Source organism: Oryzias melastigma, linkage group LG20, assembly GCF_002922805.2.
Source record: "Oryzias melastigma strain HK-1 linkage group LG20, ASM292280v2, whole genome shotgun sequence".
Classification (NCBI taxonomy): Eukaryota; Metazoa; Chordata; class Actinopteri; order Beloniformes; family Adrianichthyidae; genus Oryzias; species Oryzias melastigma.
This window is the reverse complement of record NC_050531.1, coordinates 25,974,108-26,001,419: the sequence shown is the minus strand read 5'-3', so window position 1 is coordinate 26,001,419 and position 27,312 is coordinate 25,974,108. Positions and strand designations below refer to the sequence as shown.

The 27,312-nt window shown below is 42.8% G+C and overlaps 1 protein-coding gene across 5 annotated transcripts; it reads right to left on the bottom strand.

The window, feature by feature from the left end:
* Nucleotides 1-1,226: 1,226 nt before the first annotated feature.
* On the bottom strand, nt 1,227-26,480 carry map7d2b (MAP7 domain containing 2b). Of its 5 annotated transcripts, none has more exons than XM_024292690.2 (16): nt 26,354-26,480; nt 25,728-25,805; nt 22,880-23,040; nt 16,559-16,703; nt 12,833-12,922; nt 9,312-9,398; nt 8,946-9,064; nt 8,568-8,641; nt 8,260-8,468; nt 7,862-8,000; nt 7,335-7,515; nt 5,370-5,474; nt 5,146-5,209; nt 3,220-3,364; nt 2,356-2,630; nt 1,227-2,285 (listed from the first exon to the last, which is right to left on the bottom strand). In XM_024292690.2, the coding sequence occupies exons 1-15, from the start codon at nt 26,388-26,390 to the stop codon at nt 2,360-2,362; spliced, it is 1,905 nt and encodes a 634-aa protein (XP_024148458.1). In that variant the 5' UTR covers nt 26,391-26,480; the 3' UTR covers nt 1,227-2,285; nt 2,356-2,359. The 5 variants fall into 5 exon arrangements, with proteins under 5 accessions (XP_024148458.1, XP_024148459.1, XP_024148460.1 ...); XM_024292691.2 differs by having other exon boundaries at nt 2,360-2,630; XM_024292692.2 differs by having other exon boundaries at nt 8,946-9,040.
* Nucleotides 26,481-27,312: the final 832 nt, after the last annotated feature.

Below are 27,312 nucleotides of genomic sequence, written 5' to 3'. Positions count from 1 at the left end.
TACAGGCATGAAGCCCAATGAGGCAAATTGAATTTGTGATATTGGGCTATATAAATAAAATTGAATTGAATTGAATTGAATTGAAAGTACTGTTCAAATAAAGAAATCCAAAATCCAGAAAAGAGAGACAAGTTGAATGGTTCGAGGGGAAAATACAAGTTAAATCTTCCTCACCCTCATGTTTTTTTCTTGATTTTGAAGTAGAAACCTTGCAAAGAGAAGACCCTACTTTGAAGCCATGGTTTGAAAAAGTAACTGAAATTGATGGTGTAAAATCTAGCCAGGTCACTTGTTTTGATGATGCTGGTTATATAACTAAAGATGATATTTTGTACTAGAAATGTGACATGAGGGATGCTCAGAAAGCATGTCATGGAGCTTGGGTACGCCATTCCCCAGGCAGGTCATGTGACCTTCCATAAAACCTTAGGTAAGATCACCAACCATTGTGTCTGTCCAGGAATGAATACTCAACTCTGATTTTTGCAGATGAAGTGCAACATGTCAGATGAAGCTCGTGCACGACTCCAAGATTGAAAGCCTAGAGGAGCTCCTCGGGAAACCGTTGCATCCTAACTATCTGTGACGGCACCACATGCTGTCCCAGATCAGTTAAAGCCAGGAATGATGCAAACTGTCTTTTGGAATTGTTTTCTTGAACAGGAATTATTAAAGAAGTCCTCACTGATTGTGGGATTATATGTTGCTAGGGGGATTAAGAACACCTCACATCACCCCCAAACAGACGGGCAGGTGGAAAGAGACCTCAAGGAGTATGCTGCAAACGTTTGTTTCCAACATTGACGTCTGCCTAATCTTCTGTTTGCTTATCGTGATGTCCCACACAATTGTCACCTTTTGAGTAGCTGTATATGACCAGATCAGTGGTGTTGTCTACTTTGCCTGTTTTAATGTTATCTTTCATTCATTCTTCTAGAGATTTATTGTGTTTAAAACTAAATTAGTAAGTACTTATATGGTGCTTTCTTGAAGGCCTAAACAGCTTTACAGTCACAGTCCCATTCACTCACTGCTGCTGAACACTGGCTCCAACCTTCCACCACCTGGAGGGACGTGGCGTCAAGTCTCTTCCTCAAAGACACCTGCGACATATCGGCAAATAGAGAGAGGAACAGAACCTGCGATCTTCATATCAAGAGGTCGACCGCTCTACCTCTGCACCGCGACTAATAAATGGAATGTTTTTGAACAAACTCCACAACACAAACAGTTTCATTAAGTTTATTGTTTTTTTTCTTCAGCAAGTTTCCATGCGCCACATCTACATTGATATATTCCACCAAGCTGCAGTGTCACACAGTTGAATCCTAATATTTGAATAGAGACTATGTCCTTTATGGTTACTTCATATACAAGGAGCCCCAGCAGAGCCTTGAGTTTGAGCAGTCTGGAGGATGCTGATGCAGAGAGCTGGATCGTCTCATCTTCTGCTGTCTACAGACAAATATAAACAATCCATTTGCCCGTGAAATTAGATGAAAACTAAAAGTGTGGATTCACAAAGACAAACGAGCATCTGTGGTTCCCTTCAGCAGTGAACACGGGTGAAGGTGATGAAGAGCAAACTAACCAGCTCTAGAGGTTTGAAGGTGATTAGGTGCACGCTATAAACTGCAGATTGTGTGGTTACAGTCAGTGTCAAAGAAATACACATTTCTTATTTCATAAAATCCTGTCCTGCAGATAGAAATAAGACAGTTAGCCTTTGTTTTGGTGGTTTCACTAACATCAGATTGAAAGAATGGGGGTGGCGGTCAGCAGCCAGGAAGGTCAGTGTTGAGTTAAATGCACAAGAACCATCAGAAACACTGACAAACACAGCTACAAGCACAGCCTACACAACAGCTCCACTACTCAGCTGTCACTGCAGACGCTACACTGGACCGCCGTGGCGGCCCGGGTCCTCACGGCTCTCCTCCCCGGCTGAAGGCTCGCTCCAGCTTCCATACGGGTGTATTTACAGCCTTCCCAGAAGCAGGGCTGAGAGAGAAAGCAGATGAGGAGCTGGTGTCATCAGAAACAACTAAACCCAACTTTCATTTATTTGTTCTAATTCCTTTTTTTTTATGAGGATCGTGCAAGAATGTCCACTGAGGACAAAACACTGAGACTCTAGAGGCTGAATCTCATCTATGTTTCCTGAAGACGTGTCAGAAAGCAGGTTTGCGAGGTTGCAGGTGAGATCAGGTCCAGAGCAGCTGTTCTCTTTTAAAAAGATGATTGTTGTTCTTGCTTTTTCTCTCTCTCCGGGCTCTTATCTACAGCTGCCAGAGGGAAAACAACATCAAAATGAAGAAGGTCCTTGCAATGACAGCCATCAGACGGAAACTCCACCTGCCTACTGGATGTCCAGTTTGCCCGGCCCGACGCTCGGGATGAGCTGCGAGGACTCCGAGGCGGCGCTGTAGGCCTGGATCAGCAGGTTCTTGTTGAGATCTCCGACGCCGCTGCCGGCTTGCAGTTTAGGGTACGGCAGGGTTTTTTCTCCTTGACGCTGTCCTCGATCCAGCAAGTCCCGATCCATCAGCTGCTCCAGGAGACAACCGTCTGGTCCCTCAGCGACCGGCGAAAACTCCTGAGCGCTCGCCGGCTCGTCCCTGGAGACGGGGCTGACAGAGATTACAGGAGAGCTCAAAGCTCTGAGATTTCAGTCCGTTTGAAAAAGGTTCTCAGACACTGAACTCTGTAGAAATGTGGGCGTGTCAACCAAGTAAAGCTAACATGTTTTCAGTTTGGAGTCATATCCATTCATGTTTAGATTAAGATCAAGGATATGCTACTCCAGCCCTCAAGGGCAGCAGTCCTGCATGTTTTCCAACATACACCGCTCTGGCATACTGGCTGGACACACCTGAACCAGGTAATCAGTCACAAGTAGACACTGCAGCCCTCAAGGTCTGGAGTTACCTATTCCTGTTTTAGATGTTGTTCCAACATCAAAAAGACGGAACTAAGGAATCTTTTTTTATTACCTCAACAAATTTAACAAGTTGGTAGTTTCAGATTATGAATCATATAAAAGGACTAAACTCAAAACCAAAATTTCAGGTAGACTTTAAAAAAAAAAATTTGCTTAAAATTGATTTTAAAATCTCTATTAACTTTCCCTGAAATAAATGTATGTTTGTGAAAGCATGTTCTCCATCAGACAGCAGGTTAGAGCTCGTCTGCAGGTGAGGGAGCGTTTCCTGAACGTACCTGACATCCATGGACTGGACTCCATCCGACAGCTCGTCCAGACAGCTCCTGCTCTCCAGAGGACCCAGCATGATGATGGGGGCTTCAGCAGGGGTCGCTGCGTCCTCCTCCGAGGCTCCCAGAGCCTCCGCTTTCATCTCAGGAGCTGCAAGACAAAAATCATCCTGATGAAAAGCTGCAGTCTGTGGTTCTGTTTCATCCTGGTGCTGAGTTGGTGTCGTCTAGAGGAGAGCAGACACTCTGAAACCTTCATAGACATTTCCAGAACCTTCTAAACATCAGCCTGTCTGGACTGTCTAAACTTTTGCCCCAAACCATCAGAGATGCTGCCTGAACTGAACACTGGAACATCTCCCTCCTCTTTTCACATTTGGGCTCTATCTGCAGAACTCTGTCCCACTTTGAAACAATCTGGGTCCACAGAACCTCACAGTTCTTCTGGTCCATGTTCAGATTTAGATATAGCTTCATTTCTATGGATTGAGATGCATCTGCAGATGAGGAAAATTGAGATCATCCACACACATCTCTGAAACATTCCTGGATCATTTAGTAATGACACCAACACCTCTCTGCTAAAAAGTGATGCTGTGTTGTCTGAGAGCCCAATGATGACAAATCTCCAAAAAATGTGTCTTTGTCCCCAATGCACAGATTGCTCTAGGTTTCTCAGAATGAGTATGATCTATAAGAGATTTTGATGTTGAGGAAAACAACATATTCTAAATTATTCTGAAGAAGTTTAGACTTCCAAGCCTCTGCATGTCTAAGAACATTACTTTATAGAAGGCTCATTATCAGTTTACTTCATCATATGTTCCATCAGGTAAATCTTTAAGCCAGGGGTCCCCAAACCTTTTCTTCTGAGGGTCACTAACTCTTTTGTCCTCTGATGTGGGGCCGAGTTCGGTTTGTAGGCTAACAGAAAAAGTGTAACAATCATAGCCTAAATGGAAACATTTACAGTTTTCCAGAAAGACACACGACCAAATTTTAAATAATTCATTTCTGTAATCTCCACAGAAAAAAAAATAAAAACCAGATATATAAAGCATTACCTGTGATAGAATAATAGCTGCAGATGCTTAAATTGATAGCTAAAAACACTGAAGCTGATGGCTGAAAACGCTGAAGCTGATAGCTAGCTGAAATATTAGCGAAGTGCCAATTTAGCCTAAAAAAACTGGGAAAATGTCTAATTTAGCCAAAACAGCTAGCATAAAGCTAAATTATTAGCTAAACCCCAAATTAGTCTAAAAAATGAAAAAGCCTAAATTAGACAAAACAGCTAGCATGTAGCTGAAATATTAGCTAAATGCCAAATTATTCTAAATAACTGGAAAAATGTCTAATTTAGCCAAAACAGTTTCGGGGCCGGGCCAAATATGGAGGAGGGCCGCAGGCCATAGTTTGGGGACCCCTGCTCTAAGTGGATAAACGGGTAGTAAGATTTCCATCAAACGTATGTACTGTAGAGAATAAAGGTTTGGCTCATAAAACAGTTTCAGTTTTCCGTTTATTTTGCATTTTTTGCAAATGATGAAGTGAAAATGTGAAGCAGCAGAAGGAGAGACAGTTCAGAGTCAGCTCCATTCTGGCTCTGAAGGTGCGGTGCTCTGACTGAGGAGCTCTCTGAAGCCCCCGCCGTTTCCTCCTGGGGGGTGAGGGATTGCTCAGAGGCTTTGACATCTTAGTTTAACTGTCTCCATCAGTGTACATGATCAGCGAGACCCCCTCTCTTCATTAAACTGCCGTCTACTTCAGGTGAGAGTTCAGTCTGGATGAGGAATCTGTACTTCACCACCAGAGGGCGGTGTTCCTCTGCCTCTCCAAGCTGCTGAGTCACACTGCAGTTGACTGACCACACTCAGATTCCCAGGAAACATCCAAATCAAGCACACAGGTGTGCGTGTGTTTAATATGTACTGGAGGCAGCAGATGGAGACTCCACGTCACTCTTCCTCGTCCTCTTCATGATCTCCTCGATTCTCTAAGAATAAAAAAAAAGACAAATGCATGTGCTGTCACAAAAAAAAATCTTTCTATTCATTTCTTAGACTTTATCAACTACTTGAAGCTGAATAAATCCTGCATAATCATGAGCCGGCATGACAGTGGATCAGAGTTGGGAGGGGTCTGATCTGCGGTACCTTCTTCCTCTGCAGCCTCTCCTGCTCCTCCTGGAGGTGCAGCAGCTCCCTCTCCTCCCTCTTCCTCTCAGCCTCCCTCTGAGCCCGCAGGAAGGCTTCCTCTCTCTGGACAACATGGAGGAAGCTCCAGTCAGACTTTCAGCTCTGAACATCAGTAAAGCATTATATGCAGTGATAGAACATCCAGATCAAACATCTTCTTTTGGTAAAAATGCATCAAAATAATTCACTCTGATAATCGTCTATATGAGTTCTGTGATTGCAGAGATGAAACAGTGCTTCTGTCAGACTCCCAGGTGGAAGGAGCCTAAACCCTCTCAAATTAGCCTGACAAACCACCTGAACTGAGTCAGGATTTCCTTTTAGCCCATTTCTTAAAATGGGCTTCCAGAAAAAAAGTTTATTTCTGTTGTTTAGACCTCTGCTGCTTCATTTCAACCCAATCCAGCTTTCTTTTTGAAGCATATCGCAGCTGAAGGAGCAAAAATGAGTAAAAAAAATACCAACCAAAAAGAAACCTCCAACTATCTTTTCTAAACCCACTATGCTCCTGTTTGAGGATCACAGGGTGGCTGGAGTCCACCCATCTTCTGCAGGGTGAAGGCAGGAGACACCCAGAACAGGTCACCAGTCCATCAGAGACAGACACCACACACATGCATGCAGTGGAGCAGAATTCATCAACTACAACCTCTGTGCTTGGTATTTGCCACAAAGCACTAACACTAGGTTCACAGTGGACGTGGAAGCGCCGAGAATCAGAGCGGAGTGGGCGTGGGATCCGCTCTCTCCTGCATTTCACATCAAATGCACGTTTTTCCAGCAGGGGATCAGTTATTATTATCAAATATTATTATTTCATCCACTTCAATTAAGAATCTCCAGTTAACCTGTGAAGAATGTTAGTGGACTCTGGGAGAAACCTGGAGAAAACCCACACATGCATAGGGAGAACATCTGAACTCTACAGAGCATGGGCGCCCAACGTGGTTCCGTGGGCGAGGTCCGGGCGCCACCAAACTTAAACCATGCAGCCACCGGGATTTATTATTGAACCGGTTCTGAGGCAACGCCGCAGAATAAATGTGTCTGGGGGGAGCGGCTACGCTGGAGGCTCCAGTTCTACAAGTGGATCCACCCAGTCTCCATCAGAAGGACCAACGCCACAGCGGGCAGGCGGTCTTTCATTCGACACATTTCCTGGTCCGCCCACAGGGCGGAGATTCAAGATTCAGCGCTGATGGACTCTTCCCTCTTCACTACTGAGGAAATCCGGGTTAGTTTATTTTTCTCCACTTAGTAATCTGATTACCAGCGGGTTGTCTGGTCTGATCTGAGGTCTAACACACATACAAATACCACCATCATCCTCCATAAAACTAAAAGTTTGATGGTCCTGCTAGAAAACGTGGAAATAGTGCAAAGTCTTAAGCTGTCATTGACTTTGAACAGACTACAAGATAAACGTTCACTATTGAGAGTAAACTCACTAACTTTTTTTAGACTTCTCCTTTATCAGCTGACAGCAATCAGTGACTAGTGAAAAGTCCCGTTCTAGTTTTTCCAGATCTGTTTGTGCAATTGTAACACAGCAGTAAACAGACATCTAAACCATTCCAATATGGCGTCCAAAATATTGGCCCGCGAACTGGGATCCATTTAGATTTTGTCCCTTTGAGCAAAAATTTTGGGCACCCCTGCTCTAAACAGATAAGACCTAGCTGGGATTTGAACCACCACCTGACCACCATGCTGTACCAACTAGACTTAACATAAACAATCTGGATTCTGAGCAACAAAGTGGAGGATAAGTTCATCCAGGATTGTTAGAAAAGAAAGACTTAACCAAGAAGAGTTCCCACAAATCCCAGCGCAGTGAGGAAGATGAGGCTGAAAGCTTCCCGGTCAGAGTGAGAGGAAGCAGCAGTGGCGATGCTGGGAGGAGTCAGGAAACTCCAAACTCACCTCCTTGTCCAGCTGAGCCTGCATGTCCTTCCACCTCTGCTCCTTCTGCCGTCTCTCATCCTCCTCTCTCCTCCTCTTCTCCTCCTCCTGCCTCATCCTGTCCTCCTCTGCCTGCCGTGCAGCCCTCTCCTGCCGCTCCCGTTCCTCCTGCTCCCTCCTCTGCTCCTCCTCGGCTCTCAGCCTGCAGAAAACACCAGCAGCGAGCTTCACAGATGGAAAAAAAAGACTTCAAGAAGATAATCATCATGATCCTCCAACCCACCCAAACAGTCCTGACCCAGGTTCTTTCTGCTACTAGTTAAGATTCTACACTAACTAGCTCTAGTTATGAGAACTGTCCCTCTCATCTAACAGAGAGCGTCTGACCGCTCACTGCACCGTCACGCCTTTAACGTCAAGATTTAACACCTTTCTACAGTAAAATAGTCTCACTGGTTTCATCTTATTTATGAATTCTTCACCAAGTCCCAGATTCTGATTCAAAGCTGTGGATTCACTGGAGGAATGGTTTCCATGGCAACACTCACCTCTCCTCCTCCTGCCGCTGCTTCTCCTCCTGCTCCTTCTGTATTCGGGCCAGACGGCGCCTCTCTGCCAGCAGCCTGGACGCCTCCTCAGCATCCATGGTCCCGCCGACGCTCCTGGCTGTGGGAGTGCCTGGAGACTCTGGGGGGGATGAAGGGGTTGGGTGGGGGGGTTAAATGATCCATTTAATTCTGAAGAGAAATCCTGTTTGACAGCAGGACCGTTTCTACCACATCGTCTCAAAGTTTCTCCTTCTGAAAAAACGACTTATTGGATTCTATCAATGAAGTCTGACATGTTTTCTATAAACATCGTGGTTGCAACCATAAGTTTGGATTACAAACAGAATGCAAAGAGTTTAGAGTTTAGCAGAACCAATGGGTTGAAATCATCCCTTTACCTGCTGTCAGCTCTCTGCTGCTCGACTTGGGGATCTTCTTCTCTGACGTCTCCGTTTTGGGAGGTTTCCTCTCCAGGCTGCCGTGACCCTTGACCTCAGAGTGGCCCCTGTCGTCTGAGCCCGGGGTGGTGGCTCTCTGTCGGAGTGGGGAGGGCGGGTACTGACCCGGGGAGCAGGGGGACTGCGCTCTGCTCCTGTTGGACCTGACCCTGAAATGGATCACAGGAACCTCCGGCCACTGCAGATACACTACAGCCTCTGTGTGTGTGTGTGTGTGTGGGGGTGTGTGTGTGTGTGTGTGTGTTTACCGTTTGGGTGTGGCGGGGGCCTTGCTGTTGGCTCTAAAGGATGAACTCCTGATTGGTGTGTTTGGTGTTTCTCCCTGTGAGTCAGATTGGTTTAAGTTATTCAATTATAAACACAAATATTGTTTGATATCATAAAAAAGGATAATTTACAGAAGAAAAAGGCTCAGTGACTCCACATTGATTATTTTTCAAACTAATAATTGAAAAAAGAAAAAAGCAGTATCATACTCTATGATAGCGAACTATCACTATGAGGTCATTCAAACTGGTGCTCACATTTCCAACAGTAATAGTGAATAGTTATGCTTTGATTGCTGGGGGATTAACCCTGACTGGGGTCACAGCTCAGGGAACTGTGACTGTGTCGTGTGGGCTGACCGTGGGTGTTTTGGCTTTCAGCGATTCCTCTGGGAGTCCGGCGATGCTTCTGCGGTTGGAAGAAGTCCTCATCGGTCGGTGGTTGCCGGGGGAAACTGTACGACGTGACACAAAAGACACTGACGCGTCACACAAAGCGACAAATGTACAATAACACGCAGAGAAGAGAAGAGGAGAATTGTGTTTAGTTAGTAAGTGAAAAGCAGGAATTTGAATTGTATTTGATGATGCTTTCATACTATTAAGTTGCTTTTTATGTCTATTTTATAACCAAAAGTTGAACAAAAAACTATACTAAACACAATTGAAAAGAATTCTTAAAGAGAAATATGACAGGAAAACTTAAGAAAATGAAAGACATCTCACCTTTTTCAGGTGAATTTAGAGCTGCTGAAGAGTTGGAAAGCTGCTTGCTGATTGGTTGGTTTGATGTAGGCGGAGACAGGAAGTCAACTAGTAGCACAAAATAAACAAATCATCAGTCAGTCAGTCAGCCATCCAGCCAGAAAGAGGAAAGTCTAACTGGAACCTCAGACTGCTGCAGCGTTGACTACACAGAGATGCATCGCATGAACCCATAAACACAAACAGCAGCTCACACAACCCCACTGATCGCCCAGCTCTGCTGCACGCGGAATGAAGAGATCCGAGCTGAGGCGGAAGCTGCAGACTGGTCATCAGGAAGTGAAGGATGCTCACAAAGAAACAGCAGCTGCAGCCCCACAGAGGGAGGTGAGATGTTCACAGTCACAAAAGTCACGGGTGAAGACAGAAAACACACTCATGACATCATCTAAACCACATGTGTCAAAGTCAAGGCCCGGGGGCCGGATCCGGCCCTCTGGGTAATTCTATCCGGCCCTCCAGATCATTTTATTTCATTGTTATTAATGACCCGATGTTATCTTGTTCTCATTTATAACTTACAAAATTTTGACAAAATATGTTTTTATGGAGAGTAAAATATTGAAAGTTATTTAAGGTTTAAGTTGATTTATTCTGGAATAATATTCCTGCATTTTTATTATTAATAATAATGTTAAAAAGTTACAGTTTTAAAGTTTAAAAAATTGTATTTGTGATAGCTTTTTAGGCTCTTTTGGAGTTTAGCTAGTTTCTGCTACATGCTAGCTGTTTTTTTTTTAAAGTTTTAGTTTTTTAGGCTAATTTGGCATTTAGCTAATATTTCAGCTTCAGGGTTTCCAGGCTTCAGCATCTTCAGCTATCAGCACTATCATCTTCAGCAGCCAAATTCATCTTACAGCATTCACACTAGTATTATCACAGGTAATGCTATTTATCTAGTTCATAATTATGTAAATAAGTTACGGTTTTAAAGTTTTAACATTTTATTTTTAGAGTGTTCAATAAATGACTTTCCTGTTCGGCCCGCGACCTAAAATGTGTTCTGGATTTTGGCCCCCAGTGTGACTGAGTTTGACACCCTGATCTAAATGATATATTTAGTTATTCAAGATTCATTCAAGATGAAATAAAATGAATCAGTAGTTTTGGGGAAATGAAAGCATCATGTCTATTGTAATGTGGTGACTCTGGTACTGGTGGAATGTTGTATTTTGTTTAATTCTATCTTTAATGTGTGACGTTAGTTTCTGTTTTCTTTGTTTTCTTGTGAATTTAGAATCATTTTAAGATACAGACTTTTAGGGAGAAAGATTTGACCAGAAACGACACATGTAGGATTGAAAGTCTGAGTGAAAGATAAAGGTTTTTGATAGAAAATCATTGGGATATTATTAAGACTGAAAATCAAAAACAGTCAAAAGAGAAAACTAATGTTCACAAATCCTGTTTCTGTTCATCAATTAGACTCTTAAGAAATCCGGTTTCCTTCATTCTGCATCCTCCTCCACCATCCCTGTTCCTGCTTCTTCAGACAGCCACGCCTTTAATGTTTCCGGCTGTTCTTTGGGTGCAGTAAACAGCGAACAGATATTGAACAGCAGTCAGCTTTGGTCACATCAGGACCTAAATGAGAGCGTCTGGCTGCAGAGCAGACGAGTCGATATCCAAATGTGGCACAGCTTTGGATGTGGAGCACAAGCTCATGCTGCTTCCATGTTTTTGTGATGAATAAGGATTCCATGTGTCATATTGGTGCACCTGCAATCCCACTGAGCACGGCTTTTTGTTCTCATTGCAGAAGCTCTCTGCCTCTTTGAGGAGTGAACCTGGAAAGTTCATGCTTCATTGAAAAGGGAGTTTGAGTTAAAAACTGATTTTCTGATTAAATCTGCCGGGTTTGTTGTTCAGCCAGAGCTGGAAACCAACAGAAATATTCAAATATGGAGTTTTTCTCTGAATCCATAAAAAGAGACAGTAATGGGAGTAACTGCTGCGCCTGTGTGGGGGCTGCAGTCAGGGTGGGGTCATATGGGAGCGTAGACAGCTACAGGGTGACTGTCTGCTGTGGTGGGTGGTGTGTGTGAGGGGGAGGAGGGGTACCAGCTGAAAATCATCTTCATGCATCACTAAACAAGGCCGTGGGCCAAGAAGACTGTAAGAGGTGCAGCCTTTTGTTGTGATGGGGGTGGGGATGGGGAGGAGGGGGGAATTACAAATGTGAACAGCAAAAATGGAGTCAGAGTCTCGTTTTCGGTATGTTTTAGGAGAGGATGGATTCTTCTCACAGCTTTGGACGGCATCAGTCTGAAGTCTTTAACCAAATCCTCTCACTGAGGCTGCTGGTCTACACCAGTCCCCCCCTTCATGGTGTGAAGAGGTTCTCTGTGATCTGCTGTGTGCTACAGGTAGTAGACCTGGGTGAAGGTGACCATTCTAGGGGGTTCCAGACACAGGAACACGGTGCAGAGATCAGAACAGTGGTGGGACATGTTCTTATACAGCAGACAAGCTGTATAAGAACACGTCCCTGTATAAGGAGCTTGGTTCTGCAGCCTGGTGGTTCTGTTGGAAGTTCTGAGCAGGATTCACAGAGATGAGAAGAAAAGTAGAGTCTGATATTCCAGAGGATGGTTGTTGGATGTCTGGAAAGTTAAACTGGTCATTGATGATGACTGAAAGAAATAAAGTGCAGGTCAGTATCGCAGATGACACATTGATGGTGAATCCATGTTGTTGCAGATAAAAGATCAGGACTTGTGTTCTTTGGAGATTAAGCTGAGAAGGCTTTTTTTCCATCAAATCAAATCGAGAATTTTTTCGTTTGGAAAAGAGCTCTGAGTTATCTGCACAGATATAGTAAGAATGTTGGAGCTCAGGTGAAAAGAAGAAAGCCTTATGGATGCAGGGAGAGTAGGATCTCCACTCCTCAAAGCCGTTCCCAAACTGAGCCACACATCCTCGGTTCATAAAGAAGGATTTGAGGATTTAGGAGTGGTAGGCTGCAGAAAGATCCAGCAGGATGAGATGGTCCCGGAGCTTCAGCTGCTGGAGGAAATGTTCTAACAGAGGAATTCTTCTGTAGAACGAGCTCTTCTAAAACTAGACTGGCTGATCCTGTTCCTACCTTTTCAGGGTCATTTTTATGTCTATTTTTGTGTTCGAGTTGTTTTTTTTTTCAAATATTTAGTAGATTTAATATCTGTTTCTGTTCTCCAATAATCTATTTGAATTCAATGTGGTCAGGGTTTGTCAAGCTGAGGTACATGCACTTTTACATTTATGAAGCTTTGAATTGTGTTTAAAATGTTAAAGCACTTTAGCTATTATATAAATTCTTATAAAACTCTAACTCAGTGGGTCTGAAGAAAACTAAATTTGACAATGTAGCTATGAATCTCCAGACACAAAACACACACAAACACGCGTTTGTTGGTGAGAACACTCATGCAGAGTCCAGACAAAAACAGTGGTGATGGGGGGTGGGGGGAGTGGGCGGGCCCACAGAGGTATGTCTTCTCTACCGTGACGGGATTGGCTGGCACAAGAAGCAGCAGAGGGATCTTTGGGCTGAGCGGAGCCCATGGCATTGCAGGGCGGGGTCTTAGGGTTACCTGGGCAGCAGGTAAAGCAGAGCGAGAAAAGCAAAGCATTACATTCACAACTTTCACCAGTGCAAGCACACCTGCAGTCAAACACAAGTCCAGAAACAAATCGGCTCAAACTTCTAGCTCTGTTGTCTGGTTAACGTTGGTGAATCCATACAACACTTTCAACTGACTTTGTTTGACTAAAAACAACGATAAGAGTTTTTAGATGAAAGAAACAAAAAAAGCTGAAACATTACTGCCACAATTCTGCAGGGTTTTGATGGCAAGACTGTTCTAATCTGAACTGGTTTTGTTGGATCAGAACCAAGGACTTAGCATGGCAAACAGAACCTCCTCTTTCTCCTCTTACCTTCGTCTTCTCATCTCAACCTGCAGATGCTTCTAAAACTTCCGCTCTGAAAGCTACGTCCATCTGCCAGGAGTCTACCCTAGAACTGTCCTGATAGACAAGAACATCCATACGGAAGGAACATTTGAAAGGACGGTTCTCTCACTTTAACATCTGTTGAAGAAAAGCCTTCAGACCATCACAGGGATGAATCACATCTAACAAACCACTGACACAATCCCCTGACACCTTTGCTCAGTCCACCTGAATCCCCTGAAAACATGACGTGACAGCACTCAGAGACCATGTTCCTGTCAGGAATCTGTGTCTCACCAAAGCAGAATACAGTTCTGGACCACAGATGCAGCATATTACTCATTCTAATAAAGCGTAATATGGGATGATCGCGTTATGCTGTTATATTCTGCTTATTCTTCAAAAGAAAACTGAAGTTAAAAATATCTGTTGACTGTATGTGAGAACTGGACACAGTGAGTGTGACATCACCCTCAGAAAAAAAGCCCAGTTCTGACAACCGAATGAAGCCAATTCAGTCGCCATTTTTAGGTTAGTAAGCAGTGATTGGTTCGAGTCGGTCTGAGTCAGTGTTTCTATGGCAACCACTCTCACCAATCAGGAGTGAGCACCCTGGAAGTACAGACTGATTGGTCAGTTTATAACTTGAATAACTGAAAAAATATCATGAAAAAATGAGGATTATTAAGAACATGTATCAAAAAAGAATGATTATCCTAACAACTACAATGACTGAGTAATAGCTGTTTATTTCTCTATAAAATCTATGGGATTTTGGCTTCTTGGAGCCAGCGGGTACTTCCTGCTTGGAACGCCAGGGTGGAGGAGTCAATCAGTCCAGTTCTCATGTACAGTCAATGGCTGAGTTACTTGTGGCTGGCTAAGCTAAATGTTAGCGATACCAGATCTGCTTTTGTTTTAAAAATATCAAATGAAGGGGAAGAGAACCTTAAAGAAAGTTTCAGAGCTGTTAAACAAAAAATGAAGCAAAGCTTATCACTCATTGCGACTGAAGGGATTGATCAAACATGTTTGGCATGCCTGTCAGAGCTCTGAATTCATTTGGATCTTATAACTATGAGGATACATCTGAATGAGTTCTCCATTTTTAACTAAGTCTGTCTCTCACTAAAACTAAGAGAGGGAAAAAAACCTAAAAAATTAAAGGCCTACTCCAATTAAAATTGTATTTTTAGCTTGTTTCTGTAGCATGATGGAGGACATATAGAAAATGATTTAAGATTAAAATGGCATTTCTGAGCATTTCTTTATTTAAATAATAGTGAATCAGGAGCAGAGGAAAATATGCAATTTTAAAAAGCTCTCAGGCTCAGTTGTGACTGGGGCAAAGGCTCCTTGCTCTCATCCATCCACCTGCAGACAAATAGATCCATGAACGTCTTTGTTTTTCTTGTCCGAGCTGGAATCTGGATCTAAACTACTTCCGGATAGCCTCCATATTCCTCGCCGTTTTTGTTGCACTGCTAATGTTGGCTTATGGTTGTGAGGGGCTGTAAGCTAGTGGGAGACCGTAAACAAAGGGATGATGGGAAATCAGCGAAGGCTTACTTCCTAACCAACGCTCCCATCTCAGTGTTGAGTTTCTGAGGAATTCCTGCTGCTTTGCAGAAGCTAAGTCCAAGAAAACTAAGCAGGTTTTTTATTTTGACTAAAACGACCTCATGCTGATTAAAAAAAAATACTGAGAATGCTTTAAAAATAGATCAGAATACGATTGGGATGGGACTTTAAACAGGGGGGAAATGGAAGAGCTGAACAAGCAGAAAAGAAAAACTGCAAACTTAAACAAATGAACATCCAGTCAACAGTCTGCCCCCAATCTCACAGGGATTATAGCAGACCTTTACATTTTATATGGTCTAAATGCAGCTCACAAATTAAATGATAAACAGAATCCATTCATGCTGCTGTTGAGACAAAGACAGAGTAAAAAATGTTGACCAATTACTTCTATTGAAATGACTGCAATGCAGAAAAGAGGAAAGACAGAATGAAGAGCATGAAGACTGAAAGCAGCCAAGTCTGCACTCTGATTAAAGAGAAAGCACCATGAATGAGTACTGAAGAAATCTGGATGACAATAAAAGCATTCAAAGCTAATACAATCATGTTAGTGGGTTTTAGATATGTTACTAACATAGTTGTGTAGTATAATGGTATTTTATGTAGTATATCATGCTATTTTGCTTTTAAAAAATCGTTTTTGTATTTAGTTTTAAAATATGGCTAAATGTTTAAAGTATCAACTAACAAACAATTCAGAAAACTGATCTCTCAGTTTTTTTTCACTGTAAATCAATCCAACTTCTCTAGAATAGAAATTAAAAGTCACCAAACGCACCAGGATTCTTCTGCACCATGTCTCTATGCAAATATTCCAGGTAGCCTACACCTCCATGTGCTCAATAATTATCCAGACACTCTTTAAATCTATTCAGACTCCTGTATTTTTCAGAGAAAGCTCAAATGAAAAAAGCCTCTGTCCTTTCATGGAGTGAAGCTGTAAGACGAGCTGCTGCTGTTTCTGCTGCAGTGAGCCTTCTGCGGGGCTGACTGATCCCAGAGCAGCCTTAGTGACAGCAGCCGGGCCACAACCACACGGGGAGCTGGCTGGACACGGATCTGCAGTCAGCAGCAGGACGGCTCGGCCCACGAGTGCTGTGAATAATTGATGGTGTTATGAATGCGCCACAGAACAGAGCTGGTGGCGCTGTGGCCTTTAGCTGCCAGCTGAGATGACGGCTAACGCCTCAGAACAGAGAGAAAGAGGTGAGACGGAGGAGAAAACGAGCTGAAACAGGAGAAGAGGATGTGGGCGGAGAGCCGCCGATGTCTGTTTGCTGTGTCACTCCTGCTCCATAGAGAATCAGAGCTGTCTGTCAGCAGAAAAGACAACACACACACACAAACACACACCTGTAGGACTGAGGAGGCCAAACCAACAGCAAACATCAGTGTGTATGTCCCAGCACGTCATCCCTCTACCCCGACCAGGCTCTGACAAAAGCTCCCAGATCAGAGCTCCTCCTGCAATGCAGCCTCCACACCCTTTTCCTTCCTCTGCCCCTTTTGTTCTCCATCACTTCTTCTCATGTTCCTGTTCTCTTTGTCCACGGTCGCTCCTCTGCTGGCATCCCCACCCTCGTCCTACCATCCCCCCTCCCTGACCTCCAGACCTCCTCAAACATCACCTCTCCATCCCTCTCACGCCCCATCAGCATCCTTTAAGGAGAATCTCTGACATCATCACCCACCTTCCACTCCGTCAGGCGGTCCTCCCCACGTCCACCGCTTGGGCCTGTTCTCCAGGTGGTCCCGGGCCTCCCCTCCGCCGTTTCCTCCTCCACCTCTCCTGTCGGCGCCCCCAGTTCTCCGGCGCACCAGGGCCTCCAGCCTCTCCTGCTCGTTGCGTTCAGAGACGGGAAAGAACAGACATTCTCTTACCGAGCCATCGCTACGGCGACGGACTCCAGGTGATGCGCCTGGAGAAGGCTGCGCCATGGTAACAGCAGCAGTGTCCCTGCACGCTGTCTGCGCGCCGTCTGCTGACATTCGCCTGCTGCCTGGCCTGTCACTCAGAGAAGGATATGACAGCAGAGCTGCTCCATCCTTCCTCCATCTGCTGCTCCGCCAGCACTGACTCCCTCGATCTCTCCCAGTCTCACCACCCCACCCTCTCTCTCTCTGTCATGAACTCAATGCCTTGATCTCCCTCTCCCTCTCTCATGACCAAATCTGTTTCGCAGAGCGTTTAACTGCTGGGAGGGGCTAAATGCAGCCTGTCACAAACCCCCACACAGACAAGAGGACACACAGAAAAGCACTGGAAGCTTATCACAGTGAATGTGTTATATGTCCAATGTCCTTCTTCTTCACCTCCTCTTCATCGTCTCATCAAACTAAAGGCATCCTCTGCTTTTATAGTTATGGGGAGGCTACAAAAGATAAACCAAGGAGCAGGAAGACTCCAACAAATCCAGAATAATCCAATACATTTAAAAAAGGAAACCAAAACACAAATTTATTTTATTCATCACCGCAGATTTCAAAATAAAACAGCTGCAATTCTGGCTTAGATTGTAAAGAACACAAATAAATCAACAAACAATGAAACTCATATTTTTCTTGAAACTCATTTTACTTATAATCTTTACACAAAGTGACCTTTTGTATCAAGCATGCAGGAAATGATGAATTAGAATTATAGCAAAGCACAATAAACCCTTTTCACTGGGATGTCAGTCAAAATGGCTACAGGATCAAAATGTGAAAAGTTACTTCTGGCGTTCAGATTTAGAACGGCAAAGCTGACAGCTGAACGCTGTTTAACACAATTTTACGTAAATAATAAAAGGTAATTTTACCACTGTCAACAGAAAAATGTAGAATATTTATTTCATAAAAGTCCTGATGAACTGTATTTTTATTTCCTGTCTTAGATTGTTCACAAATCAAAATACAAATTTGAATGATCCTTCAATATTGGAGGTTTTAATAAAAATATGGATCTTTCATTTGAGCAGATATTATTCTAACGGGTTCTATTTTGAATGATGTTTTTCACACATTTTAAGTGTGATCAAACACAAACGATGATAGAAATTCATGTTGGCCACATTTAAAACCTTCAGCAAAGACGCACATCGCTGCATTGCCCGTATGCATTTTTATTGCTTCCCAGGATGAATTTGTTGATATTTTAGGGGATAATTGTAAAAACAGGAATGGTTTGGTTCAGTGAAAATGTTAAAAGCAGTTATGGATCCACGTATTTTCATCTTTCAAAATAAGAGCGGCCAAATAAAATAAAAAAATCTCTTATAACATTACGTGGAAATAGTCACTTTCATGTTTTTTGGCAACAGTTTAAATGAATTTGATCATGTTTAACCTTTATTTTCCCACAGATCAGACACAGTTATGAAAAAAAATAAAAGGGAACAACGTTGGAACCACGGCTGAGCAGCTGAAATTTAGGAAACTTTGAACTGGTGAGAAAAGATCTTCTGCAGCTCCACGTTTTATAGCCAAAGCTAATGCTAGCATTAGCATCAGCACAGATTAAAAGAATCAAATCACAATTACATTCATAATCCAACAGTCAGCATTCAGTGAAATACTTGTAACCTTTCTCTAATTTTAACCGGGTTGTCAGAGAGAAATAATCCACGACTGGTTTATCATCCAGAGGAATTTGGGGATCAGCTGATCTGCAGCTGCTGCCTACTGCTAACAATATTACTGACATTTGTACTTTGATTTGTGAACGATCTAAGAGAGGAAAATGAATACAACCAGGTAGGACATTTATAAAATAAATATTGTACACATTTCAATTACAATTGGTCAGGTACCTTTTATTACTTATGTAAAACAGCTTTAAACAGCGTTCAGCTGTCAGCTTTGCCGTTCTAAACCATCGACACCAGAAGTCTCTCTGCACATGACCGGCGATGTGTGACGTCACATGAAAAGGGTCTTTTCATGCATCTACACATTTCCCGTCCAATAGATTTTCCTTCATCTAATTTATTCATTTCTAAAGCACCTTTCACCATCAGCCAAAGAGGCTCAACGTGCTGTACTCAAGAAAATACAATACATAACAATCCTAAAAACAATATAAAAATAAATATGTAAAATCTTTTTTTTAAATTTACATGATAAAAAAGCAGCTAGGTAGATACTATAGTGCAATAGTTGAGGAACAGTTTAGATCTACATTAAATGTACCTCTTTTTACATCAAAAGAGGAATGTTACCTTTGCTAATTGAAATCTCAGTGATCTACAATGACACAATCCAGCTTTTCTGACCTTCCCTGTTCTTCTCCAGCAGCATCCTCAAAGAAAAAAACTCCATCTGTGGTTCGCTAACCATGTTGTTGTTCACAAATGTTCCCTTCTGACCTCAGTCTAGCTTCCACTACTCTTTCTCATAACTTCCTCTGAGTCTCCATGATCACTGTAGCTTCAACTGTCCGGTCGTCTGGAAGAACCTCCTGATCTCCAAAACCTGTTTCATCTCCTCCCTAAAAGCCACAAAGCTCTTTCTCAGCTTCCATCCCTTGGTTCTCTTCATCTTCTTCACCATCAGATTCATTCTCACACCATCATCTTCTGCTGTCCTGTTGTTCTCTCCAACCAGAGCTTTGCAGTTCCCCATCTCCTTCAGATTACAGCATATGCGTAAAATGTGATCAACTTGTCTTCACCTCTCCTTACTCCTATTTGTCTCCCTTTACTCCTCTCTTTCTGGATAATGTCTTCACCACTGACATTTCTATTCTTTTATCAAAGTCCACCATCATCTGTCCTTCTATATTCCTGTCCTGAACACCAAACTTCTCCATCTCTTCCTCATCATCTGTTTCCTTCACCCACATGTCTGTTACAGTCTGATCCCATCACCTCTACAGATTACGTTTCCATTTCTACATAGTTACAGCATTGCGTCACATCTCTGTGTTGTTTGTGTTCCTTATCTGTCCTGGGGGGCGCTGCAGCCACGCAGGCGGTGAATCAGTCCGATCTGCTGCTTCAGTCAACCTGCAGTACATCGGGGATGTGGAGGCTCCACCTCAGCACTGCAGGGGGTTTGCTGAAGGTGCATGTAGCTACGCACAAACTGCAGGAGGGGGAGGGAAACAGACTGCAGCAGCTTGATGCTCAAACACGGGAAAACACCTCATTCCCGCTGATCAAATCAAATCGGTGCTTTTCTCGTTCAAAAACTAAATCTCATCGACAGATTTCATCACGACTTCAAACAGTGAGGTGATGTTTTTCCTGCAGCCTGGAAGCTCAGAGCAGACCCAGCAGCTCATCACATCGACCCTTCCCGTAACCTGAATCCATATCATTGTCCCGGCAACACCACCAATCACTGAGTCATTTAAGAGAACGCCACACCCACTGACAGTAACCCCCACCCCCACTTGAGGAGGTGATCCTCGAGGCCCAGAGAGTCACATGTTCATGACCTGAGTCCGTTTCAGGGTGACCTCTGATGGATCAGACACAGGTCAGTGTTTTTAGGCCAAGGTCTGTCTGTGACTGGATCAACTTACTGTACATCTACAGCAAAAACAGAGCCAAGCATCAAGTTATCCCTGATCAGAATCTCGTCCTTAAATATCTATGGATTTGATTAATTCTTTTCTTTTCATGTGCAGGAATGTCATCCTTTCAGATGGTTCAACAAAAACAAAGAAACAATTACAAACATTTTTAAAGCAGGAGCCCAAAGCCTGACTATCATGAGACTGATGGAATGAAGCTTCCTATGATTACAGCATCCAGAGCAGTAGGAGCTTCTTCTTTCACTTCATCAAATATATGTATATCTTTGCATGCATTTATCTCAGCACAGACATGCAGACAATGACATTTACACGCATGCCAGAATTCAGAGTCTACACTGAATAAGCTCAAATCCTGAAGGAGAGACGGTCATCAAACAGCATCGTCTCAGCTGGATTAAAACCACATTCCAGATTAGTCATTTTAAAATAAGACACAATTATTATGCTAGTTTTATTAAAACCATCCAGAATGAGCATGAGAGGATCCAGTTTCATAATTATCAGCCGACAGTTTCCAAGAGAAGTTTATCCAAACTCTTCTGACAGATCTGGGTGTGAATGTCACAATAATTATCCTCATGACTCCAGTTTTCATATGTTCAGAGGGACAGTCAGGACTTCTATGTCTTAAAGTCCCATTTCAGTCATATTTTTATTGATTTTCAAAGCATTCCCAGTTATCTTTTAATTATGATTAAAAGATCAAATTTAAAGAAAAACTGTCGATTTCTAGGATACAGTTTCTGCAGAGCAGCTAGAGTTCATTAAAGACCTACTCCAGTGACGATCGGATTAAGATCAAAACTGTATTTGTGGTTATTTCTTTATTCAAATAGTGAATCAGGAGCAGATGCCATTTAAAATAGCTTCTAGTGGTTATGTACAAACTATATCAGCAGACCACCAGCTCCCTGCTCTGCTCCATTCTGATGTATCCACTTGTAGAAAAAGAGATCCATGAATGTCCTAGAAAACAACACAAGTTTTTGGATTTTTGGCTAAAAAATGCAAAATCATGATGAAAATTCCACTGGGAACACTTTGAAAAAAGAAGATGGGAGTGAGACTTTAGAGCTGGTGGAAACATGCAGGTAAACTCTCCAGCTGAATGCACACAGTCCTTCAGCAGACAGAAAGTCTTTAGAGCTCCTGCAGTGAAGATTCTCAGCCCAGACTCAGCTATGGATCAATTCATTCACTGGCAGAAAGTGTGAAGGTAAAACACTGTTGGAGGAGCAAAGCCATGGTTTATATCACAGTGCAGTTATTTATCTTCACAACTCTGGAGAAAACAGCATTCAGCTTACCACTGCACTTCTACTGGGTTTACCACTGTTTTTAATGACAATGCATCTCAATGCAAAGACCCTCAAATCTATATATAAAAAAACAGTGGAAAGGATCTGATCAATTAGTTTTTCACTTAGAATCCAAAAATAAAAAGAACACAAACTAAATATGCTGATAGCAAATGTGATTCAGTGGATCAAAGAAGGAGTTTCTGATATTCCCCATTGGATTTACTTTGTGTGAACTAGAAGTTTATGGAGCCAGATTGGGGCCATGAATATTTGAAACCCAAATAAAACATTTTGGGAAAAAAAGTAAAATGTCCAAAACTTTTTGCTATTCTAAAATAGACTTAAATATTTTCAGCTTCAAATGTTCTGTTTTTAGGTTTCAAAACTCAGAATTTCCATTTCATTTTTTTTTCTTCAGTTTCAAATCTTGTTTTCACTTTCAATCCATTTTGTTTTACATTTTTACATCGGAAAATTTCAGTTGTTGAAGTTGAAGTTGTTCATCACCTCCACAGGGAATTCAACATTTGCTCATTATCATGACACCGTGGGTCTAGTGCAGAGGTGTCCAAGTCAGTCCTCGAGGGCTGGGGTCCTCCATGTTTTCCAACCAACCAGCAGCTGAAGCTCCTTATTGACCAAACACTGATCCAGGTAATCAGCAGCAGATAAGACAGAGTTTCTAGAAGGAGGCCGACTTTGGACACCCCTGATCTAGTGGAGCTTTGATTCACTACAATAGTTAATAAAATAAATGGAAGAAAGTCCTGAGCCAATCACATACAGCGCACCGTCTGACTCAGCTGTTTCCTCAAAGACATCCAAACAGAACTGCAGGCAAATCCCTGAAACAGAAGTTCCCACTATAACATCAACACATCATAAATGAATGAGCTCTGAGCTGCAGCTGCAAGCTTTCCTCACAGTCAGGGAATCCAAAGCTGCAGCAGACAAGGATCCAACACAACTCAGAACAAGAAGCTAACGGCTGCAGCATTAAGACAAAACACAATTACAACTTTGAGATGTTTCTGAGTTTAAAATACAACATGAAAAATGAAACGTGTGACTGACTGGAGCAGATATTTGAATGAAAACCATGGAATGGAAGAAAACTTCCTGAAGCTCAACACAGCATCAGCTGCTTCTGTGTTTGGGTCTTTTGTAAGCCGTGTCGTGGAACCTCTGACCTTCTCAGCCTCCTGCTGTTGTCGTCTCTTCTCCTCAGCCGCCGCCCTTCGCTGCTGCTCCTTCCTCCGCTGCTCCTCCATCTTCCTCCCTCGTTCCTCAGCGCAGCGCTCCAGTTGCTGCTGAGCACGCCGCTCCTTTTCCTGCAGCAGCTGGGGCAGCTCTGCACGCACAGCACAGGAGGCAGAATTCAAATGAATATCCTCTAAGCCAGTGTTTCCCAACCCTGGTCCTCAGGGCACACTGTCCGGCATTTTTTTAATCCAACCCTGCTCAAACACACCTGCCTTTGATGACCGTCATTGTCAGGCTTCTGCTGAGCCTGATGATGAGCTGAATCAGGTGTGCATAAGCAGGGCAACATGGAAAACATGCAGGACAGTGTGCCCTGAAAACCAGGGTTGGGAAACACTGCTCTAAGCACCAGTCCTAATGTAGGATTTGAACAACTGTGCTTGGTCATCTTAAAACATCCCTGAAGACTTCTGGAGAAGCTTTAGAGCAGGGGTGTCGAACTCAATCACACAAGGGGACAAAATCCAAAACAAACTTTAGGTCGCGGGTCAAACAGAATAAACATTTATTGAACACTCAAAATTTTTAAAACTTTAAAAAACGTAACTTTTTTACATAATTATGAACTTGATATATAGCATTACCTGTGATAATGCTAGTGTTAATGATGTAGCTTAAATTGCTACTGCTGATAGCTGAAGATGCTGAAATTGATAGCTAAAAAGGCTGAAGCTGATAGCTGAAAACACTGAAGCTAAAAGCTGGAAATGCTGAAGTTGATAGCCAGCTAAAATTAGTCTAAAAAACTAAGAAAAAAAAACTTAGATCAGCATCTTAGAGGAATCCTCACACTGTTTCTGCTAGAAAAAGGACAAAATATGATCATTTCAGTAGAAACCTGGTGACCTTTAATGTAAATAGATTTTTACACATTATTACATTAAAAATGTAATTATAGATGTTGAACCAAACTGACAATGTCATTGTTTTGAGACATAGCAAAGGCTTTAATGGTTAAAGCTGCTAAAATACGGTTTAAAGCTGGATGTTTTCTAACATATCAAAGATGTCACAAAATCCGATCCAAACGCCAGAACCACATAAAGATTGCATCCTCCAGGACTAACTGTTTCTGTCAGAGCATGTATGAACACTCAGCTTCAAACATTCACATCTATTTTTACACGACAAAAACTCTATGATTATTTGGAATCATTATAATGAACTGGTGGAGTTTAGCGACTGAAGGTTTGAATAAGTGAACAAAATGCTTTGCAGATGTTTCAAGTGTGAATAAAATTAAACACCGGAGCTCCAGTGTTTATGTTCTTTGATTTACTGTCATTTTTTTAATTGTCAACAGGATAATTCCAGTAGATTGTGAAGGATAAACGCAGCTTATTGAGTGTCTAAAAGTTACAGCTCGTTAAAGATTTTGTGTTTAAGTGTCACCGGCGACGTCTCAGGTGTTAGAGGGTTAAAGTCCCACGCCAGTCATCTTCTGATCCATTTTCAAAGTATTCCCAGAGATCTTTACATTATAATGATGCTGTTTTTACCCAAAATCTAAAAACCTGTGTCATTTTCTCGGACAGTTTCTGCAGAGAGACAGGAGTTTATTAGAAATTCACCTCTGAGGTGTGGACGGGACTGTTGGCAGAGTAACCCACCCCCCCATCCTGTCATCCATCTGTTTACACTCTCTTCAATTAGCTTACACCCCCCAAGCTAATTGGCAATGCGACAAAAAAGATCAATATCAGAGCTATTCAGCTGTACTTAGATCCAGATTCTTCAGATGAGGAAAGCAAAGACATTCATGGATCTATTAGTCTGTAAGTGGATGCATCAGAATGGAGAGGAGCTGGTGGTCCACCCAGCATATTTTCTACATCACAAATAAAAAATTTTTACAGCTGCATTTTTGTCGACTCCTGATGTACAACAATCTGAATAAGGAAACACTGAAAAGCTATCTTAAATACTGTATGTCCTCCACCATCAGACTGATGCTGCTCACATGTTACAAACACTGCAGCTGGATGGCTCAGTGGGCTAAGTGTAGGGTTTGTGCACTGGAGACCTGGGTTCAATCCCTACTGATCCACCCAGATTGGCTTCTTAGGCAAAACCGTTGACGCTGCTGCCTAACTGGGTCTCTGTGCCCCTCAAGTACAGGGTTGTATCAGGAAACACATCCGGTGTAAAAACTCAGTGGGTGCTGTTACACTGTGGTGACCCCGAAAGGTGAAGATGACATGTTACAAACACCATTTTCATTAGGGTGGATCTCTAGTCCTTTTTTCACTTTCTGTCTTCCAATGATCTGAAGACAGAACCGTTTTATTGAAACTTTTTGATAAATTTGGAAAACTGACTCCAAAAGCCTCCAAAATTGATTTCAAAAGGCACGAACCTCAGAGGAGGTTTTGGAAACAGAGGCTTCAGATTAACATGAACAATGGCTTTTTAAGACATTAAGGTTGTGGTATTTAGGTTAAAACCTTCATAATCATAATTAAAACTACTGGGGACGTTTTTTTAATTTTAAAAAATGGTCATGGGGGGACTTTAAAGAACACCCCCCTCCCAACCAGCACTGGTAACAGATGAACAGGGTGGACCCCCACAGTTCCACCACCTTGTGTTCTGCTTCCTGTCATGTTTCTTTGTCCCAAAGCTTAAGATCGCTGTTTTTTTGCATCTATAAGTATTTATTGCATTAATTTAGCATGAACTTGGCTATTGTTTGATCTTGAGGAGCTTCTGTTGCTTTTGTCCTGTTTGCAGCAGACATTAGGAGAACACTACATCCCGTTTCCATCAGCTGTGTACCTGCAGGGCTGGATGCTGCTCTAGAAGGAGATGCGTTCCTGTTGTTGAGCAGCGGAGGCGAGGGAGGCGGGGCCAGAGCTGTGTGTTACAGAGAGACACACATGATTCATGCAACACTGGCCAAGAGGCAGCAGGACAACATAAACACGGAGAGCTGGAGGTGATTCCTGGACCCGGCCCCAGAGCAAACACTGACACTAAAGAGCTTGAGGGTTAATGTCAGATCTGCTGTAGACAGAAGAGCCAGACAGGTAGCTCCAGTCCTCCTGCTGCTCCTTCTGTCTGTTGGACTGACACGACAGCTCCACAGGGCATCTTTGCACAGATGTTCACATGCAGCCACATATAGCAGCCTCAAGCAGACGAACATTAGAGGAAAATAGCATCATCTTACCTCAGTTCCAACACATTTCACCACAAACCCAAATTATACGGGTTATTTGTAACATTTTTTAAACAGATGAGACATGGATGGACATCAAAACGCTATAAAGTAGCATTATCCACGTGACATCCTTAACAAGCTCCAATAAAAGGGCAGAAACGATTCCAACAACCGTCCAGAATGAGCATCAGCAGAATCCGCGGACGCAGACAGCTGAGGGATGGATCATTCTCCTCCTCACCTGTCATGTCTGTGCCGCTCGGAGCCAGCCGGGTCATCACCGAGAGTCCGAACCGGAGCAGCCCGAACCAAGCCGCACGAGCGCCGGCGCATGGGGAGGAGCTGGTGCTTGGAGCTGGGAGGGGGCTAGCGGAGCAAAAACCGGGCTATTTTTAGGTTTGGACGGAAAGCTGACTCACTGCTCTCATTGTAATGAAATGATGGAGCAAATAAAGGTTTATCGAAAAAGTCTCAAGTAATTAGCCTAATGTCTTCCAAAGTTCTTCAAAACATAAACTCACCTTTAAATATCATTGAAGACAACGTGAACTTTATAATTATTGTTTCTGATCCTTCTATTAATGAATAAAAACAGATTTGCATTTTGCGAACTATACATTCAACGGGGTGCAAATGTTAATAAATAATGTTATTAAAATAAAAAACATATTTATCATGAGAGAGTAGGCTATGTCACGTGGGGCTGTTATTTTTGTTCTCTCTCTCTCTTGGCTTCATCTGGTGCTGCTGTCAAATCGGTTCGTTTCAGCTGGCACGTGCCAAGCGCGGAGCGCCTGAGGGGCGGGGGGCGAGGGGTTACGTCATAGTTCGGCTGCCGTGACGCTGTCAGCACTTCCGGCGCTTTATCAGCGCTATAAATATGAATGCTTCTGGTTTTGAGGGGGAAAAAAGGGTGAAAAACAGGATTTACAAGATAAACACCTCCAGCCAGGTCCTGTTTACTCATGTGAGACAAAGCACGGAAACCGTGTGCAGGGGATTTGGAGCAGCTTTAGAAAACAATTCATATTTGATATGGCCTATTTTATCCACCTCATATTGTTCTCTTTTTTTTATTTTTATTTTTTTAATCATATACAGTAGGAGGACAACAGTGGAGCTTCGTGGATGGAGAGAAGGAGGACATAGGATGCAGAGAAACACACAATTCACTGTGGCTACACTAACCAGGTTAAAGGC

What these genes read in the sequence shown, in the direction of transcription:
- map7d2b (XM_024292690.2), bottom strand. Translation starts at nt 26,390, where the DNA reads ATGACCCGGCTGGCTCCGAGCGGCACAGACATGACAG. An exon ending in GCCCCCGCCACACCCAAACG is followed by an intron (nt 8,469 to 8,567) that starts GTAAACACACAC and finishes GATCCATTTCAG; the next exon opens with GGTCAGGTCCAACAGGAGCA. An exon ending in CAGCAGAGAGCTGACAGCAG is followed by an intron (nt 8,001 to 8,259) that starts GTAAAGGGATGA and finishes CATCCCCCCCAG; the next exon opens with AGTCTCCAGGCACTCCCACA.